The sequence below is a fragment of the Camelus dromedarius genome, chromosome 17 (assembly GCF_036321535.1).
Source record: "Camelus dromedarius isolate mCamDro1 chromosome 17, mCamDro1.pat, whole genome shotgun sequence".
Taxonomy (NCBI): domain Eukaryota; kingdom Metazoa; phylum Chordata; class Mammalia; order Artiodactyla; family Camelidae; genus Camelus; species Camelus dromedarius.
This window is the reverse complement of record NC_087452.1, coordinates 44936392-44955661: the sequence shown is the minus strand read 5'-3', so window position 1 is coordinate 44955661 and position 19270 is coordinate 44936392. Positions and strand designations below refer to the sequence as shown.

Here is a 19270-nt window from a genome sequence, read left to right as displayed (position 1 = left end):
GCACCCATGGATGTAATAAACCAAAATCAGATGTCAAATAACATTCCCTGTGGAGCTAGTATCGGGGTCTATTTATTGAAGGAGCAATAAAACCTAGTTAAAAGTGGCTCCTCCTAAGAAATAATTCCAAAGACTATTTTTTATACACAAGTAACATTATTATGAAATAGCATTAAATATATACACTTATTCTTTACAAAATACTTACTTATACACAGTATTTTGTATGGACTGTGATGCCAGGACGATTTTCCGATGATAGCCTTGACCAACAATAGACTGTACAATTCCCTTTTTACTTGGAAGACCTTTAGTTTCTTGTTCAGAAGTCTACAAAATACAAATCATTTCCAATTAACTTAATGGAGCTGTAAGGTGGGGCATGAAAATTAATCCAATACCTTTCATAATTACTCTAAGAAAGTTCTTAAGATCCATCAATGGGAGTTTCGAGTGATAAAGGAAATACGTTTGATGGCGAAGGGAAGAGTGCGTGAGGCTCAGAGTCTGTGATAGATGCCACATTTGATTAGCATGAGGCCAAAGGTAATCCTGAGGATGAAAAACAATTCAAGAATGACTTAAGCATTTATGTAGAATGATTTACACAGACCACTCTGTGCCCCAGGCACCATGCTGCATATTACGGGCACTTTGACGTCAGAGTAAGGAAAATAAGAGGGCCCCAAATACACAGTGAAAAAGAAAAGGGAAGCAGCCCCACTTTCTAAAACACAGATCTTTTTTATCTTAACTGAAAGCATCAATTAAATTGTCAACAACACAGAAACACTAACAAGCTACATATGTTAAAATTTACATGGGCGCAACTCTTACCTTCTAGGAAATACAAACCCTAAAGCCCCATACGCGAACTGAAATACTAAAAGCTGCCTACACATTACATAGTATTTTAGGATATCTCACTAAGGTACATCATCTCACTATAGGAGCTCACTGGTGCCAATTTCTTTTCTCTCCCCCTTCACGCTAAGGCTCTGATTTACCCGCAGGTAGAATCCCAACTAGTCATTTTATTAAGCCATGCAGAGTCACACACACCAGAACAAACTTGCAGAGGTAAACTCTGCCCTGCAAAAAGTCCTCCAAACACAAATGTTCCTGTACCGTTACTTCTTGCTCCCTAACATACCTTTACTATAGCTGTACTTCCACTGATGACCAACAAAACAAGGATTCACTTAAATATTCATTTTAGAGAGAAAATATTACACAATGCTTAAACGATACAATAAAACTGACTGGAACTAATTTTGTGTTGAGGAGGCAGCCAAGCAATATTAATAAAAAGTAAGAGTGGATGTTCTGAACCATGATGGGAAGGCTCCTCATTCTGACCTCTTTTCCTAGTGGTGGTGATAAATTTGTAATATTTCATCCATATACTCTCTTTCCTGATGCCTAAGGCCATACAAATTGATCAGATGGCTAGATCTAGATGGAATAAAAAATCCACAATAATAAATCATATCTTCAATAATACACCAGTAGCCAGAAAGTGTGCCAGAACAGTCTTGATGTAGAACAGTAATATGTAATTAAAATATTTCTGATTTTACAGTGCCTTGGCAGCAACTGCACTCAAAAAATGTTTCAGAACTCAGAAAAATAAATGGCAAGTTTCCAGAGAAGTAAAGGTACATTTTGATTTTTAAAGCAGCCTTCTCTTAAATACTCTAATTGAGTCTGGGTTTTTTTGGGGAGGGTGGGACTTAATTCGCTTTATTGGGTGATTCATGAATCAGGCAATGTCCCATCTAACAACTAGAAAAGGGTTCCAGGAGTGGTACAAAACAGAAGGTCTTACAGAATGGAGGGTGAGGCAAGAAAGTTATCAGCAAAAGAAAAGGGTTATTTTGGGCCAGGTCATCTTCTTTTTGAGGGGAAGGGAATAGCAAGGTTTTTTTTTTCCTTTTCCTCCTTTATGCAGTGAATATTTATTGAATAACTTTAATATATCAGGTGCAAAATCTGCTATTTCTCCTCTCGCACTATCTCAGATGATAGCCACACAGAAATCATTTTTCTCTTCTGTGCACATAGACTCTTGTTAATTCCACCCCGGAAGTGTCTCCAGATTGGCACCCTCTTCTCACTTCTCCCAGTGAGATGAATTCTCATCTCTGTGTTCCAGGAGTGGGAGTCTGTTTTTAATTTAGCAAATCTTTTCTTATATATTATACACTGCCCAGGTAAACATAAACCCTGCATCTGCCAAAAGAGGTCTGAAACAACTTGCATCAGATAATCAGGACAAAATGACCTAATCATCACTAATTTAACAATTAAATTTAACAATTAAACTGGTTCTGTTTATTTAAAAATGAATTTATTTTGGAAGGTACAAACTGCTTTGTTCAGCATCCCTTCTGTCCTGATTAAATGTTACGAAATTTTATTTTGGGTTTACAATCCTTCCTGTTGGGATTGTGCTCTCTGATTTTATTCAAGAGTCTTTTTCTTTTCTTTTCTTTTCTTTTTTTTTTACTGTCTTTTAGGACACCTCAGGTTTTAGAAGGAGCAGAAGCACAAAGAGAGATAATTATTTCTGGCAAATTTCCTATTAGAAGCACAGTCTGTGAGTATTCTGGTATTCACCAAGTTATGGTAACCAAGTCATCTTTATTACTTTTTAAAAGTTCCAAATTTGTAACTTTCTAGAAGAAAATGGGAGGAAAAAAATCTCAGAATGCAATCCATTGAACAAAGACAATCCTAAAAGTACTGTTTCTAAAAATAATTTAAAAAGAAAATATTAAACCTTACTAAGGCCTCCAACACTGATCAAATTAATCAAATTAAAGAGAATAAGCAATTTCTGAAAATCCTTTTGTTTTCAAAAAAAGTATAAATTCTGCCTAGAGCTGTTTATCAGTTAATTTAAGAATTATCCAATTCAAAGTTGTCCCTTAAAAGGAAAAGTACAAGGAAGTAAATCATTAAAGCCTTTCAGAAGACAACATTCATCTCTTTTCCCCAGTGGGGTACTCTCTTAATCATAAACTACTTTAGTATCAAGTGTGAAAGTCAGCAGGCAAACACACCTCTTTAATCCCTTTAGTTCCTATAGCTGCTTCTGAGGAAGTGCTATCACCTATGGCAAGCCGGCCAGGCAAAACCTCAGGCTGCCCTACCTCCAGGCCTCCAGACCCAAGGAGCCCGGCAACGGCAAGGGGGCTAGGAAATGGGGTGGTACAGACATCTGGTAATTCTGATACAACCTGTCTTTCCCCTACCCTCTAGTGACCCCTCCCAGCTTGAGATTCAAAAGGCTTTCACTAACTGCCATTTGGAGACAACCTAGGCATGGACACTAGCGTAAACTAGCCTATTTCTCATAGCCCTCATGGACAAAAGTGTGTCAGAGAGACACAGCCTGGTAATCCTCTAACTCTAAAACATTTACTGAATCTAAAGTAAACCCACAGGCACTGGAGGAAAACACAGGGTAATGTGGCTCTTTCCACACTCACTATGTTATCAGCAGTCCTTCTTTAATCACTGGGCACACACACCTCTCTCAGGTCAGCTGACGGCACGGCCCCTGCCCCAGCAGCGAGCAGACCACTGTTTGAACAGATACGACCCTAACGGCTTCAGCTTTCCGGTGTGACTGCTGATACAAGCTGCCATACTTACCAAAAGCTGGAAAGTGAACACATGACTTTATAAAACTAAATTTTGTCCAACTGATAGGGCAGGTCTTTATGTTTACAAGTATTTTTTGATCTCCATGTAACAAATGGGGGTGGGGGGAAGGGTGTGAGTTCAAAAAGACACTCACCCCCTTATTGGCGGCAATGCAGCACTCAGCCAACCGCAGCCAGAGGCGGGGGTTTGCGTGATACACCTGAACGGCTTCAATCAGACACTCAAACGCAGCCAGAGGCCGTCCAATGTGGAGGAGCTGAATCCCACAGTTATACAGCAACTCATACCTCTTGTTGGTTAGTAATGTACACATGGGTCTTCCTGAGAATTTTTTGCCTGATGATAAAAAAAAAAGTACATGAGAATAAATCATTAAATTTAAAACAACAGTTCCACTGAAAACACTTGCTCCACTGAGGACTCAGCCTCTATCTTGTTCAATACCAATGACCCCAATCTCCAATCTGAAGTTGTCAACAGCTCTCACCACAGTGATGACCTCCGCCCCTAACCTCATGAATACCCTCCAGAGTCATCTCAGCTGTCTGCTGGGGGAGCCAGAGATGTGTCTTCTCATTTGCCAGCTCCTCAGGCCACAATGCTCCAGGAAGGCAAAGGAAAGAGACAGGACCCGCTCCCACTGCAGTGAAACTTACACTACTTTTCCACATCTTTAGAGCCTGTAAGATCCCACAATTTCACTTTCAGTTTAGCTACCCTTTTTATCATTATGCGTTTTCTTAACCAGAAGTATTCAGGTAATGTTAAGGTGTTAGGGAACTTTATTATGGAAATAAAAATTAATGTACTATACCTACAGTGACTACTGTTCACTCATTCTGGGTTTCACAGGCCATGATAAAACCAGACTATTTGTGGGGTTTTTTGGGATACATTTTTCATAAATTTAATAGTTTGTAAAATATTTTATAAAGCTAAATAATTGCTTGATTTTAAGCATTTCAGATCAAGGATCCATATACCATGAGTATAAGAGGAATAGACTTCAGGAATTTGCTTAAAGACTGTTACGTGCTGCCAACAGTATATAACAAGAAATCCTGAAAAGAAGCTATAATAAAACTAGTTTGGCACAGTCAAGAAATCTTAGCAAAATATTTTGCTTTATAACATTACCATATGGAAATACTGATTTTCAAATCCATGAAAAAGTGAATGTAATTTAAACTTCTTTGATTATAATTCCTAACACTTTGCTATTCAAAGTAGCAATATCTACTAAAAACCCCCAGAGTCAACTGTTGGAGCAGGATCAGTGTTCAGTGTATGCAAGTACACAAGGCATGCATTTTAACCAGATGCTTGCTCTTTAAAATCACGCTTTCCTCAAGCAGTAAAATACAAACTGTCCCCCAGCGACGGGCTTACCTGGATCAGGGCTGCCTGCACTGAGCTGTGCACAGACATTGTCATTCTCCTGCAGAGCCTTTTTAAAGTAGAAAATTCCCAAATTGTGTTTGCTCATGGCAAAATGGATACAACCAAGATTATTCCAGAACATGCATCTCAAGCATTCACCTGAGAAAAGCACAAATGAATTTACCCACAGATTAAAATTCTACTGTTGATACATGTCATACAAGAATCAGGTTTATCCAGCATGAGTTAACGCTGCGTGCAATTCCACTCAGTCCCTACAGAACAGTTTAAAAGGCACTGGAAATTTAGGGAACATCTGAAAATTTTGTAAACTCCTTTTCTCTTAAAATATTTTATTAAAGGTGATGAACCAACCCCCAACATTGATTTTGTTAGCCCGTTTAGCTGGTTGTTTTGTTCTCATTTAATTTTTAAAAATCATAAGCAAATGATACAAAAATGTTAAGGACAAGAAATATTCTCAATTATATAGTATGTGTGTACTGCATCCACACAACAAAATACTATGTAGAAACTGGAAGGAATGATGCACGTGTTTTGGAAACAGTCAAAACACTATGGTTGAGCATTTATCTTCCCATGTTGGTTGGGCATTTGTATTATCCTGTACACTGCTCTTCACACTCATTTAAAAAATCTGGTTACAGATGTTTTTCCTATTGGTTACCTGCTAGTGTGTATGTTACAGAAGCCTGCTGTCACGTGTTTCAAATATCCCCCTCCACTGCCAGTTTGTCATCTGTCTTGTGACTTAGTTCAGTGTGTGTATGTGCATGCTTACGACTTTAATTATAAAAAGTTTTACTTATTTATGTGGTCAAATTTAGTAACCTTTTCTAAACCGTATAGTTCTTAGATTTTGCATAATGTTTAATCAAGGCTTCCCCACCACACAAATAAAATATTCATCCAAGTTTTCTTTTGCTGCTTTTATGATTTTATTTTTACATTTTAATCCTTCATCTCTTTGGGTTTTATTCTGGTGTAATGAAACCAATCCAGTTTTCTTTTTCTAAATGGTTTCCCAAATATTCCAAAACAATTTACAGACAGTCTATCTTTTCCTCAATGACATGAAACACTTGACTAGATTGATAAAATTAATAATCAGAATATTCACTCAATGCTTATTAATGCTAAAAACTAAAGGTTGGCTTCTGATATATTTTAAAATTAAGCCATAATATTTAAGAAAAAGAGTGGGAAATACACTAATATGTTCAAAGGAGGCTGTTCCTGGGAAGCAGCACTGTGAACAGTTTAAGAAAAATTCCATTCCCAAATCTTCCCTAATAAGCCTATTTTTTCAGCAGCAAACACTAAATATGATAAATGGGAAACAAGCTGAAGATTTTAAAAATTAACTATGAAAATAATCAATACATAAAAGTACACAACTATGTAAAACATCTTTCCTATTAGATTATCACAACTGTTGACTAGTCAACTATATGCCCTGCTCCGTTTTACAGACTGAAGTATCAACTTCAGTACCAATTCTGAAATCTGGACTAGTGTCAATCCTAAGCAAAATTTCTGCCAAGTATATTATTTTTTTAGTCTGAGATCATTCCAGTTTGGGTGTTAGAAGGTCTGAGGGGAAATCATGACAATAAAAACATGAAAAATAAAAATTCAGCAGAATTGGAAATGGGTACTCTGGGGGAGGGTATAGCTCAAGTGGTAGGGCGCATGCTTAGCATGCATGAGGTCCTGGGTTCAATCCCCAGTATCTCCTCTAAAGATAAATAAATAAACTTAATTACCTCCCTGCCCAAAGAAAAGATTAAAAAAAAGAAAAAAAAAGAAAAGAAAGAAATGGGTACTCACAACAGAGTACCCAAGAGAACTGCAGCCTCAGTTCTCAGAAACTGCCTTTCTCAGTCCTCTATGACTCCACTGAACTAAAGGGTAAGTGGAGGAAAGTCTGATTATGTTTGCATGGGTGTTCTGTGCACTGATCTGAGCAGAATCTAAAACAAAACAAACACCATATTCATCCTTTGCATTTTGAACTTGGTAAAAAACATTTTCAATAGTTTAACCTCATTTCTTGAATACACTGATTTTTCTCCTTTCTCCCCATAAAACAGAAATGATACGAACTTAAACGACAGCCTCAAACTTTATCTTTCATTTTATTATTAACATTAATCAGTTTGGTAAAGCTTTCTAAATAGAGGCAAGAAGAGATAACAGCAATTAGCTTCCTAAGCTTATAAAAATATTTTTGATATAGTTAATGGCCTAAAAATATTGTATTATTCACTGCTTTTATGAGAGAGAAGGGAAAAGTAAAAACAGTATCATCTCATTTCCTTAAAGGGAGTCATTTCACAAAGCAAAAGCCCAAAGACTTTATGCTCTGGATATAATTTCTAAGCTGGTATTAAAACCAAAATGATAGAGGGAACATTTGAGGTGAAAGAAAAGTAAAAAGAAGAATGAGGCTTCTACTAAAATGGAAACAATAATAAAATAAAATTCCAGGGATTTCCTGCAGCAGAAGTAATAAAACATTTTCATTTAAAAAATTAGCAAAAATTATTCTGAAAAGCAGCCTAGTAAAAACAAAAAAACAAGCATCAAGGCATAGAAGAGTCAGGAAGAAAAAATAGCAAAACTTCCCATCTTTCTTTTACCTGTTTTCATGAATCCCGGATGCTCAGCAATGTTTGAACTATTCAATAGCTTCACAGCTTTTCGATAATTGCCTCTTAAGTACTCAAAGTTACTTTTGAGAAACAGAGAAGGTGCAGACTGTAAAGAAAATACAAGTTACTTACAAATTGTTTTCAGATCATAATCGTGCTGTTGTATAAGCATAAATGAATCACTTAAGTCATGGGCACGAAAGACTAGAGTCTCTGAGTTTCCCACTGCTCTCACAATCATAAAAACTGAAACCTGGCAGAGAGCACTTTATAAACTGATTATTAAAGGTCTACCTAAAAAAATACACACAACATATACGTATAAGAATACAGTCTGCAAAGTATCAACTGACTGTCTCTATCTATCACTGTATCAACTGAAAACCAACTCAACAGCACAAACCAGGTCCTTCATTTTAATGGTTATTAGAGAGAACAGTGATCTCTCTTATTTTTTTTGGATACAAATACACCTTCATTAGAACCCAGAGAGGTAGAAATAATCAAATGCTTTGCCAAGTAAGGAAAAAAGGTGTCATTCTATGAATGGAAAAATTTCCAATCAGAATGTCTTGTTTTCAAGGGCTAATATTGCCATTAGAAAAAATCATGTTTTGGATCGCAGACCACATTTTGCTTCTCCTAAGAATCCTTGTGGTGAGGGTCTCCTTCATAGCAACTAAGTTTAGAATGCAAAAAGCACGCAGAGATCTGGAGATCCTGGAGGACAGCTGGGATCCTTGCCTCGTTACTCATTCACTTGAGCTTAGCTACAGGTTTTCCTTCCAAACCCTCCCTCATGCTCTGCTCTGCCCCCTGGTCACCAAGGGAACAAGGCATTCAAAGCTGATTCCAGGAGGCAGTGTTTCCTCCTGGAGTTTTCCCTGATTTGGGTGTGACGAACAATTACTTATTTTCCCATCTGTCTCTTCCCCACGGCTGTGGCATCCTCTGAGACAGGGGATCATGTATTTTCTCCCAAAATAGGTGTGTTAATGGCTGGTTGGCTAGTTAAGCCTTTCCCCCTTAGCCTGAAGTCTACCCTACCCCCTCAGGTCTAGACAACAGTTGTTCTACAACATCACCTAAGCACTACTGACCCAGTGGCTCATCTGGAACCTGTCTGAGGTTTCTGGAGTCACGTTCTTAAGCTGTACCTACTATAAACTGGATCTCTTCAGGGTTTCACACTCTTTAATTAACAGGTTTCCTCAAAGTATCTGTCTCTTCCCTCTACTGTCTCAAAAATCATTTATCAGTGGAGGAAAAGGAAGGAGTAATTATATCTGAAATACCACTCTAGTATCAATCAAACTGAAGGTACCATCGGGCCAAAGATCATTTGGAAGGGGCAAGTTAGGACTACAACTAGACTGCTTATTGTTAATAATTGTTTTGAGTATAATCTAGAAAAGTCCTAAAGTGTCTAATAACAGTAAATGTTTAAGTGAACTGTGACAAACCACTCACTGAATACTAGACAGCCATTTAAAATGGTGTTTTGAAGGCTACGTACCAAGGGGAGATGCTTGTTATAACTTTGAGTAAAGTATTGCATTAAATGGCAGACACAGAGTGAGCACTACTACACAACTCAATATAAAGGTTTACAGCTGGTAGTGTACATACACTATAATCGAGTATGATAAATTATTTAAGACTAGCAAATACCTATTAACCAAACAAGAAAATTTTAGGACATAAAAGCCACTAATTGAAGAAAAGAAAAAGTCAAGAAGAAACTTACATTTCCAGCTGTGTTCATGACCGACTTGATTTCCCTTTTGCAAGCCTTCAGGGACTTCATTTGGATATAAGCTCTTACTTTATACTGTCGGAAGGAAAAATGCTATTGTGTAAGAACTGTGGTGCACTTACACACGCTGGAGTAGTTTTACTTTCTAAAGTTAAGAAAATTAAACCCAATCTGTTTACAACACAGTTATACTAGTTACTTGGAAAAGCATGTTTAAAATTATCTTAAATAGCTTATTTTTACTGTACTCTTGGAACATACTTTTAAAAACTGAAACACAGTAGAGTGAAATTTATACTTCAGTTCCAAGCAAAAATTCTACCAATCCTTATCTGCATATGGCTAACTAACAATGAATTTTAAAATTCTACAAACTGATTTTATCCTCCAGTAGGTTCTCAGGTCATTTCTCTCAATTTTTCATAGAGAATTAAAAGAAATGACATTGCATTATCATCTTTAGCAAAATATATTTAGAAGGATAAATGTGCTTCTAAACTGTAATACTTCAAAGACAAATAAACACACCTGCCTTGAATTATTTATGGCTTTCCATGACCTATCACATCCTTCATCATCCATAACTACAAGGAAATACATGCGACATGTAGCTTCTTTTAAATTTACACTACCTGATGTATCTTTGACTTTGCAGCTTCTATTAGAGCTCCACTTTCGGCTTTATGATTAGATCCTTCTTTGTTGGTGTTATTACCAGTCTGTAGGGTAGTGAAACAAAGTTAACTAAAATTAAATATTTTTGACCATAATTGAAATCACTAAGTTTCAAGAGAATTAATCTGAATCACCCAGAGAACATTTTCAAAATTCCAAATTCCAAGCTGCAGACATTCAGTTGTAACAGTCTGGAGTGGGTGACAGGAAACTCCACTTAAAGAAGCTCACAGTTGAGTGTATAAAAAGGGCTGGGTTTAAAAAGCATAGATGAGGGGAGGTATAGCTCAGTGGCAGAGTGCGTGCCTAGCATGCATGAGGTCCTAGGTTCAATCTCCAGCACCTTCACCAATTACCCCCCACAAAAAAAATTATATATATGTATATATACACACATATACAAAAAGCATGGATATTACTTGGGTAAAACTCAGATGATCTTTCTGAAACCCAAAACAGATTAAGTCTTTCCCTGTCTAAAAACTTACTCTGGTATAAACACTACCAACATCAAACGCTAAGCTCCTGGTAAAGCATTCCAAGTCCTCCATGACAGGACCTATCCCTGAGTCACCTGTTGCATCCCCCATCCCTGAGTAGCCCGTCGCATCCCCCGATGAGCTTCACGACATTCTCAGGCACTCCCCACGTCAGATTACCAGAAATTCCCCCAACACAGCACTCTCACGCTCTCTGTATTACCTTCCCTGCCAGGATGGCCATCCTGCTCCACCCTTCCTCTCCCAACTTGTTCAGCTATCACATCTTTCGAGGCTCAAAACAAACATCCCAACTACTCTGAAACATTCCCTAATGTCCTTCCTCCCTGTTCATGAATAGATATTGTTCCATCTTTCTCTCCCCACAGACCTGAGTTTCTTGAAAAGCAAGAACTGCAATGTTTTTATTTTTGTCACCTTAGTACCCAGGAGAGCACACAAGCATCTGTTGAAACGAGTTATATTTCATAAACTGTTACAAGTATTGAATATGAAAGTGAAATATTTTACTACACAGTATTTGGGAACAATGCCAAGATTATTTAACTGATCTTTCTTATATACACACTTAAAAAAAGTACTGCTAGATTTTTTTTTTTTGATGTTTATTTTTAAACCTCAAGGGTTTATACAGGTAGAAAGAAAGGTACTGACAACCTGTTTTCTGCAAATACTCTTTTTTTTAACAAAGGAGGAGGAACAGGAAGAAAGGATCATGCCCGGGCAGTCGGAAGCACAAGCAAAATGAAAAAAAAACATGACAACCAAGACGTATTCTTAATGTGCACCCAGTCTCTCACCGGAACATGGTGAAGCTTAACTGTCATAAATGTGTGCTCTTTCTGAAGAGCTTTAATGATGAAATTTTGTCTAGTGAAAGCTACTCTGTTTAACCAGATTATGGAATTTTGTTATCTTAATTCTAGTCTTTACATTCTGTTAAATTAGTACCCCACACATGAAAAGGTTTCAGCATGTATCCCTAGCCATTAGGGAAATCAAAACTATTTTGAGAAACCACTTTACACCCATTAGGACGGTCAAAATTCTTAAAAAGACAGACAAGGGACGGCGAGAACGTGGAGAAACTGGAACCCTCAAAAGTTGCTGACAGGAATATAAAATAGTGTAGCTGCCTCGGAAACTACTCTGATGGTCCCTCCTAAAGTTAAACAAAGTTACCGTATGATCTAGCTATTCCATTCTTATATAGATACCCAGGAGAACTGAAACCATATGCCCCCACAAAAATTTGAATATAAATGTTCATAGCAGCATTATTAATAATAGACAGAAGAGGAAAACAACCCAACTTTCATCGGCTGATGAATGGATAAAAAAAGTTGGCCTACCCACATAAAGGAATAGTATGTGGCCATGAAAAGCACTGAAATACAAGAAAAAGGAATGCCACAGGTTACAACACAGTAAAATTTGAAAATAACACGCTACGTGAAAGAGGCCAATCACAAAAGATCACACAGTGTACGATTCCATTTGTGTGAAGTGTCAACAACAGGTAAATCCACCAAGACAGGCAGATGAGTGGCTGCCCAGGGCCGAGGGAAGGAGGGGCAGAGTGACTGCTCACAGGTACAGGGGTTCTTTCTGGAGGGATGAAAATGTTCTGGAATTTAGACAGTGGTGATGGTTGTACAACTCTGTGAGTAAACTAAAAACCACTGAATTCTAACCTTACAAACAATAAATTCAGTGTATGTGAATTATGTTTCAGTAGAGCTGTTAAAATAATACTTAATAACCACAAATGTTAATCAAACTTTAAATTTTAGCCTGATCACCTGAGAACACTCACCTCATTCTTTCCGTTTTTGTTATTGTTGCCCTGGGAAATCATTTTTTCTAGAACAGCAAGAAGATGTAGAGCTTTCTCAGCTTGGTAGGTTAATATATACAGGTCTACCAGCAAAAAACACACTGCTTGGGCAAATTTTTCTTCTAGGGTGAAAAAAAAAAACAGGAAAAGAAAAGTCACAATCCAAAGTGAAGCAGACATCTCAGGTCACTCCCCCAACAAAAAGCTTTAAAAAGCAAAGTCCAAGTCTTTACTTATAGGAATGTTCATTACTGAGAGCCATGGATGGAGGCAAGTTGCAGTGTCAACAATGTGACTCTATGAAGCATCTCAAGGCCTCTCTTATCAGGGATTCTAGTGACTGAACTTCCTTTGGCAAAATACCTACCAAATACCAGTACATGAAATGAAGAGTATTACTTAAGGTGGAAGAAAATCTCAATTCCAGTACCTGCTTGGCTACTTAACAGACATGCAGCCTCTGCACATCACTGAACTACTTTGATCTCAGCTGGCTGACCTGTAAGATGGGGAGAATACTTTACATGCCTGAAGAGAGGGGACCCCAGGTGACCTCTTGAAGTTCCTTCTAACTCTAAGATGGTCTATGAGTCTGGAAAACAGACTTCCTCTCCAGGCACAGAGATGAGGAAGAAACACAGGCTGATTACAGAGACAAAAGAAACCAGGTGTGGACTGGAGGATACCAGAAAACTGAAATAGCCAAGAGGAAGAAATAAAGACAAGGACTTCAAAGGACGAGGAGCCTACTGAAGAGAGGAGGGGTAACCTGGCATATGACATAACACTGTTTTCTCTTCTTTCAATAAAAAAGATAAACAGAGAGTCTAAAAGAAGGCTGCCATAGTCAAGAACCGAACATTGCAAAACCCCTTAGGAGCCTCCTAACAAGTCTTCCTGACCTCATTCTTGGAGTGGAATCCACTTAGAACTAACATCAGTGCAGCCGGTGTGCAAAAGGCCACACATCTCCAAGGGTCTCGCACCACACTTCAACAGTGAGTCCTCACCGAGGCCACAGCGTGCTGCCTGCTCCCCCAACCCAGCTCCAGTCACAGGGGCACGCCTGCTGCTCCTCCCCGACCCTGCTCACCTCCGGGCCTCTGCACGTACTGTTACCTCTGGCTGGGAGGCTTCCCACCCCCACACTGCAGGACTCACCTCTTCCCTTCATTCAAGTCTCTTTTCAAATACTGTCTTATCCCAGGCCTTCCTCAATTACCTTATCTAAAAATAACATCCCCAGTCAACCCTCTTACCCAATTTCAGCTTTTCATTGCAGCATTTAACTGCCTCACATACGCATTTATTGTACCGCTCTCCCTCCCATCAGAATATAAGCTTAATGAGAAGAAAGCCTTTCTCTATTTCATTCACTGTATTATCTTCAGATCCCAGAACAGTGTCAGTCCATAGCACATGCTCAATAAATATACGCTGTATGAAGAACCAAGTAATAAAGTTAAAAAAAAAAAAAGAGTTTCAAAGAAGAAGAAAAACGGCTCTGAACACTGACTCGCTGGTTGCCATATTCTGCTCAGCCATGGTACAGATTAACAGCATTTCATCAACTGCTCTGGAAATTCTAAAAACCAGTTTTATAGAAAAGACACATCTGTGCCATCCTAGAAGTGTAATTCTGATTTCCAGCTTTACAGGAGAAAGGAACAGGTCACTAGTTACATAATCTTCCACCCCTGACGGGACACTCCTGCCCAGTCTGTCAGCCGTGTCCCCAGGGCGGAGGGGAAGGAGGGCTCCCTGAAGAGGTGTCCAGCCAGCTGTCAGCAAGAGGGACCCTGGAACTTTCCCAGAGCGGCCATCACACTCCCCTACCTCCCCTTGGTGACCATAACAGCAATCAGGGTCTTATAAGTCAGGAATTGGCACTAGTGTTTTGAATTTAAAAGAAAATAGCCATGGAGAAAAAGTTGAAATCTGACAGCCTGTGGGATGGAAATATTTCCTCTCTAGACATTTCTGGGTCCAACTTTGCTGCGCTTTTGCTCCCTCTTTCTTCTTTGCCCTTACTTTTCTTACTACTCTTACTCCAGGCTTGTAATTATAAAGTAGTTAAGACAACAAAAAAGCTAACATAGCTCTATACTATCTACTCTATGATTACCCACAAAAATTTCAATTAGGCAATACACAAAATAAAATACTACCCTGTTCCCTAACATTCCAAAACACTCCTTCCTTCATGCCTACTCAAGTAAGGAGGGATCAGGTACAGTAAGGCAGGATTTAAACAGCAAGGGGAACAAAAAAAAGAAATCAGTAAGTCTTTCCAATTAGAAACAGCATTTCTAACAGTTACCTTCCAAAACTGGGGTGGCGGGAATGGGGCACAGGATGTTGAAAGAAAGCCTGGATTCATCTAAAAGTAATATAGTTTTAATTTTTTTGAACTATTATTAAGAAAACGTGACAAAGCTTTCTTTCTCTCTTTAAACACACACACAGTTCTGATTTAGATGGTCTAGGTAAAAGTAGCAGGGACCTCAGCAAGTATGAGAAGACAGGCACATTTCTGACTTGACGGATTAACATACCGAAAGGTTCTATGAACTGATAAAGTTTTTCACCGACTGATATGGCTTCTGTGTACTGCCGCAGATGATAGAGAATGACTGCCTGGTTGTAATACAGCATGCTGTTCTCAACATCATCTAATCCGTCCATTTCTTCAACAGCCGAGTGGACCTATAAAACACTCACCAGGGATTATATTCTAATAACACAGTGAAAGAATCTATATGAATAAACAGGCCAACATTACTTTAAAATTTCCCAAATTTTCAACAGGATTGTGCATTTGAATTACTCTCACATACTACAAATCATTTCATTCATAATAAAGTTCTGTTAAATAAAACATTTTCTTGGGACTTTATTAAGTGCCTTGCACAAGGCAAGGTGAGTCTCTTCCTTGCTACTATGAAGACATCTTCAGTGCTTTTTAACAGCCAACGTGGCATCTGAGTCGGAGCCCCACTTTCTAGCCTCACGTATCAAGAGGCTACAAAGGGACTGGGCGAAACTCAAAATGACCTTTCCTATGAAAATGTTATGAGGTACATATACATAAGCCTGCTTCCATTTTGTACAAACTAAATTTAAACATTAACAAACAATAGCTAACTAATAACTAAGTGGTAGGCCTGCTCCATTAAATCCTTTACAGAGAACACCTCATTTAACCCTCCCCACACCTCAAGGACACAGATCACATTATCAGTTTCATTTTATAAATAAGCAAACCAGCACAAAAAGCTTAATTATTCTGCCCAAGGCCATGTGGCTAGGAAGTATATTTTCTAGTTTTCCTATTATATTCAGGTTTTATTCCCATAATAAAAAAAAAATAGATTTTTTCAAAGTAATGAACAACAAAAATACACTCTGTCATACATAACAGTGAACACAGGCTTTAATAGCTTTACTAGAACCCTGATACCACATCTGATACCAAAAGAAAAAAAGTCAACACTGCATTTTAGAGCTAGTGACTATCTGTATGCCCAATTTCTTCAGGCTGAAGCAATAGGCTTTTAAATTTTAATCAAGTTTCACAACCATTCTGTGATTCCATATAACACATTAAAATGGAATTCTACCTGTATTAAAACTTAACTTTCTTTGCCATTACAAAGACTGCAATAAATTATTGAGGAATGTGAAGTAATTAATTCTAAGACTGATATTTCCCTAAATTACACAGTAGAACTTTGATATACAGTTGGCCCTCTGTACCTATGGGTCTGGCATTTGTGGATTCAACCAACTGCAGTTGGGGAAAAAAAATGCCAGAAGTTCCAAAAAGCAAAATTTGAATTTACTGTGCACTGGCAATTTTTTACATAGCATTTACATAGCATTGTAAATGATTAGATGATTTAAATGTAAATGATTTAAAGTATATGGGAATGTGCATAGGTTATATCAAAAGGATTTCAAAAAGCAGTCTTCTTGGCTTAACAGGAAGTTTGGAGAAACCTCTTATTCTACAGAAAGTTTAAGGATGAACTTGTGCTCAAAGACCAAATGTTCCCTGCAAGAAACTGTCTATGGGGTTGCAGGGCACGTGTACCAGACAACAAACATCACTATTCCTTTGATTCTGGAGCTAAGTCATGGCTAACACTACTAGAGTAGTGATGCAATGTGATGACAGACATTTACAACAAAGACTGAGGCAGTTACGAGAACAGGTCCAGAAGTCAGGTCTGGGTCAAAGTCTGCTCCTTCCCTACTCAGCTGTAAGGTTAGGCTCTCCAAACCCCAGTTTAAAATTGAGATAACAAGTACCTACTTTTATAGGAAGACTACATGACATACAGTGCAAAAAGCACTTTATATGAAATTTGGAATCAAATAATAGGCATTTAATAAATGTTGGCTATTAGTCTCACTTTTGTTGAAGAACAGTAATAGGGTTAAAAATTACTTTACTCTTACGAAGAATCATGAAAAGCCCGAAGGGGTCACTTATTTCTAGCCATGTCACATTTCAGGTGATACTCTAAAGCACAGTGGTACTTGTGAAAATAGGACAGGGGCTCAAACTGTCTCAAGACCTTTTTCTATAGCATGAAACCGTAATTAAAGGCACAGGCTCTAGCATCAAACAGAACTGGGTTCATGTAGCTTCTTTTGGGGGGGGGTATTAGGTTTGTTTGTTGGTTTGTTTTTAGAGGAAGTACTGGGGATTGAACCTAGGACCTCGTGCATGCTAAGCATGCACTCTACTGCTTGAGATATACCCTTCCATGCCTCATGTAGCTCTTACTACTTAAAAGTTTGTGTCTTTGGGTTTTAGACTTGGAGGGACACCTGGGTATACTTTTATGGTATGTATTTTGGAAAAATAATCATTAAAAAAAAAAAAAGCTTTGTGTCTTTGGACAATTTACACAAGCTTCCCCATCTACAAAAGAAAAACTATAGTAGCTAGTTCACAGGGCTCCTGGGAGGAATAAGCAAGATGCCCCATACGAGGCTCTTAGCTACATGGCAAGCACTGAACGTCTGCTAGCTGATCTCGTCATCAGCCCTCCTGAATATCAAGCCCTGTCTAACCTTGTGATGCTGTCATGACCAGCCAGTGACCAAGGCAAGACCTAAACCATATATAAATCAGAGTATCTTCCATGTAATCAATTAATCATCTGAACCAAAATCCTAAAATAATTTAACATTGTTATTAATAATCAGCTCTTTACAGTTATAAATAAGCTATAATCTTAGCAGCTAATCCTTTTCATATGTTTCTATTTTCATTCTTTCTCAAAACTCCAAATTCTCCAAAGCTCATTCAAATTTGGTATATTAGTCCATTCTGCTCAAGTTCAAAACCAATAGAAAATAAAATAATGTTTCATTTCCTGGAATAATAATTTTATACAAATAAAAATTAATAGCAACAAATGTTTCAGATATATTAGAAACTGTGTTATAAATATCAGATAAGAAGTCACATTAATTTTACTTAACTAATTTTATTTCACAATTTAGAGAGCACCACAGTATTTTTAGAGTGAAATTCATTTCTGTATCACCTGATTCTTCAGCTGGTTAAGCGTCTGTCTCAAACTATCTGTTGTTGTTTGGTTACTTTTAAAAAACTCAGCCACTGCTGTATTCAAAATTATTTTATAATCATCTTTGTTTATATCTTGTAGGCAGGCAAGGTGTTGCAGACAGACATCATAATTTCCAGCCTAAAACAAAAACACACAAACAAAATTACACACCAACTTTAAGAACTACACATTCACTTCCAAATGTATTCCATTTATCTTTATTTAAAAACTGTTAAAAAAAAGACAGATAAAATTTCACTAAATATACTAAACCATTAGATTAAGTAATAGTCACGTCAATTAAGAACCTATGATATGTCAGTTATATCTTAATAAAACAAAAAAACCTGGATATTCATTTCTTAAGACTCTAACACTGACACATGTGCATTGTATCTACAGGACATACACATACACATATTCGGTATATTATATACCTATATATATATTATAATCACATATAATATATGAGTACATATTGGTATACATTGCTAGCAGGATATAATAGCCAAGGCTAGCTAAGAAAGGCAATATGATTAATTACTCCAAATTTTAATTTTTAGTATACTTTGAATACCCAGGTATCAAGTTCTTCTGCTTATATGTATGTAACTGGTAATCAAATAAGGTTTCCTTTCATATTGTTTAATGTCAAAAAAGTTAAAGTTTTGACAATAAACTTTCGTTGGGGTTCCATTTTAAAGCACAGTCAAGGAAGAGAACTGAAGAGAGCAGTGAAATGAAAAAACCAACCCATATATTTACAAATCTAAATTTAAGAGACTTAACAGTGAGAGTTAAAACATTATTTGTGGAAATACAAAAACTTAGGAATGGCTCAAATTACTCTCATTTGTCTTACATATTTAAACTCTAAAATTAAAAATAAAGAAAACAACTTGAATTAGTACAGAACAAAAATTATAAATTAAATTCACTGTAAAAAGATTTGCACTTGACAGATGCTAAAAACGGAGCAGACTGAGAGAAACCATTCTTACTGTGAAGGCTTGGAAAGCACTGGTGGACAATTCCTTCTCCTGATCAGTGATCCCAGAGGACTGACCTGTCCCTTCATGTTTCTCTGCTCCCTGATCTGCAAACACACAAGTTTTGTAGTTCTTTAGAAATAACAGCTATTCAGAGAATGTGTCCCTAGTTTTCTTCTTAATTGTCTTCTTCCTAACGAA

The 19270-nt window shown here is 37.5% G+C and overlaps 1 protein-coding gene across 2 annotated transcripts in view; it reads right to left on the bottom strand.

Moving 5' to 3' along the window:
* The window catches only part of CNOT10 (CCR4-NOT transcription complex subunit 10), a 54092-nt gene that overhangs the window by 23555 nt on the left and 11267 nt on the right, over window positions 1-19270 (bottom strand). For both annotated transcript variants that reach the window (XM_010982057.3, XM_031469827.2), the window contains exons 2-11: window positions 19082-19176; window positions 18057-18218; window positions 15051-15201; window positions 12475-12617; window positions 10116-10202; window positions 9475-9558; window positions 7716-7833; window positions 5062-5211; window positions 3806-4008; window positions 209-330 (exon numbers count right to left, since the gene is read on the bottom strand). In XM_010982057.3, coding sequence (XP_010980359.1) covers window positions 209-330; window positions 3806-4008; window positions 5062-5211; window positions 7716-7833; window positions 9475-9558; window positions 10116-10202; window positions 12475-12617; window positions 15051-15201; window positions 18057-18218; window positions 19082-19176 — 1315 coding nt within the window. The remainder of the gene's footprint in view (window positions 1-208; window positions 331-3805; window positions 4009-5061; window positions 5212-7715; window positions 7834-9474; window positions 9559-10115; window positions 10203-12474; window positions 12618-15050; window positions 15202-18056; window positions 18219-19081; window positions 19177-19270) is intronic.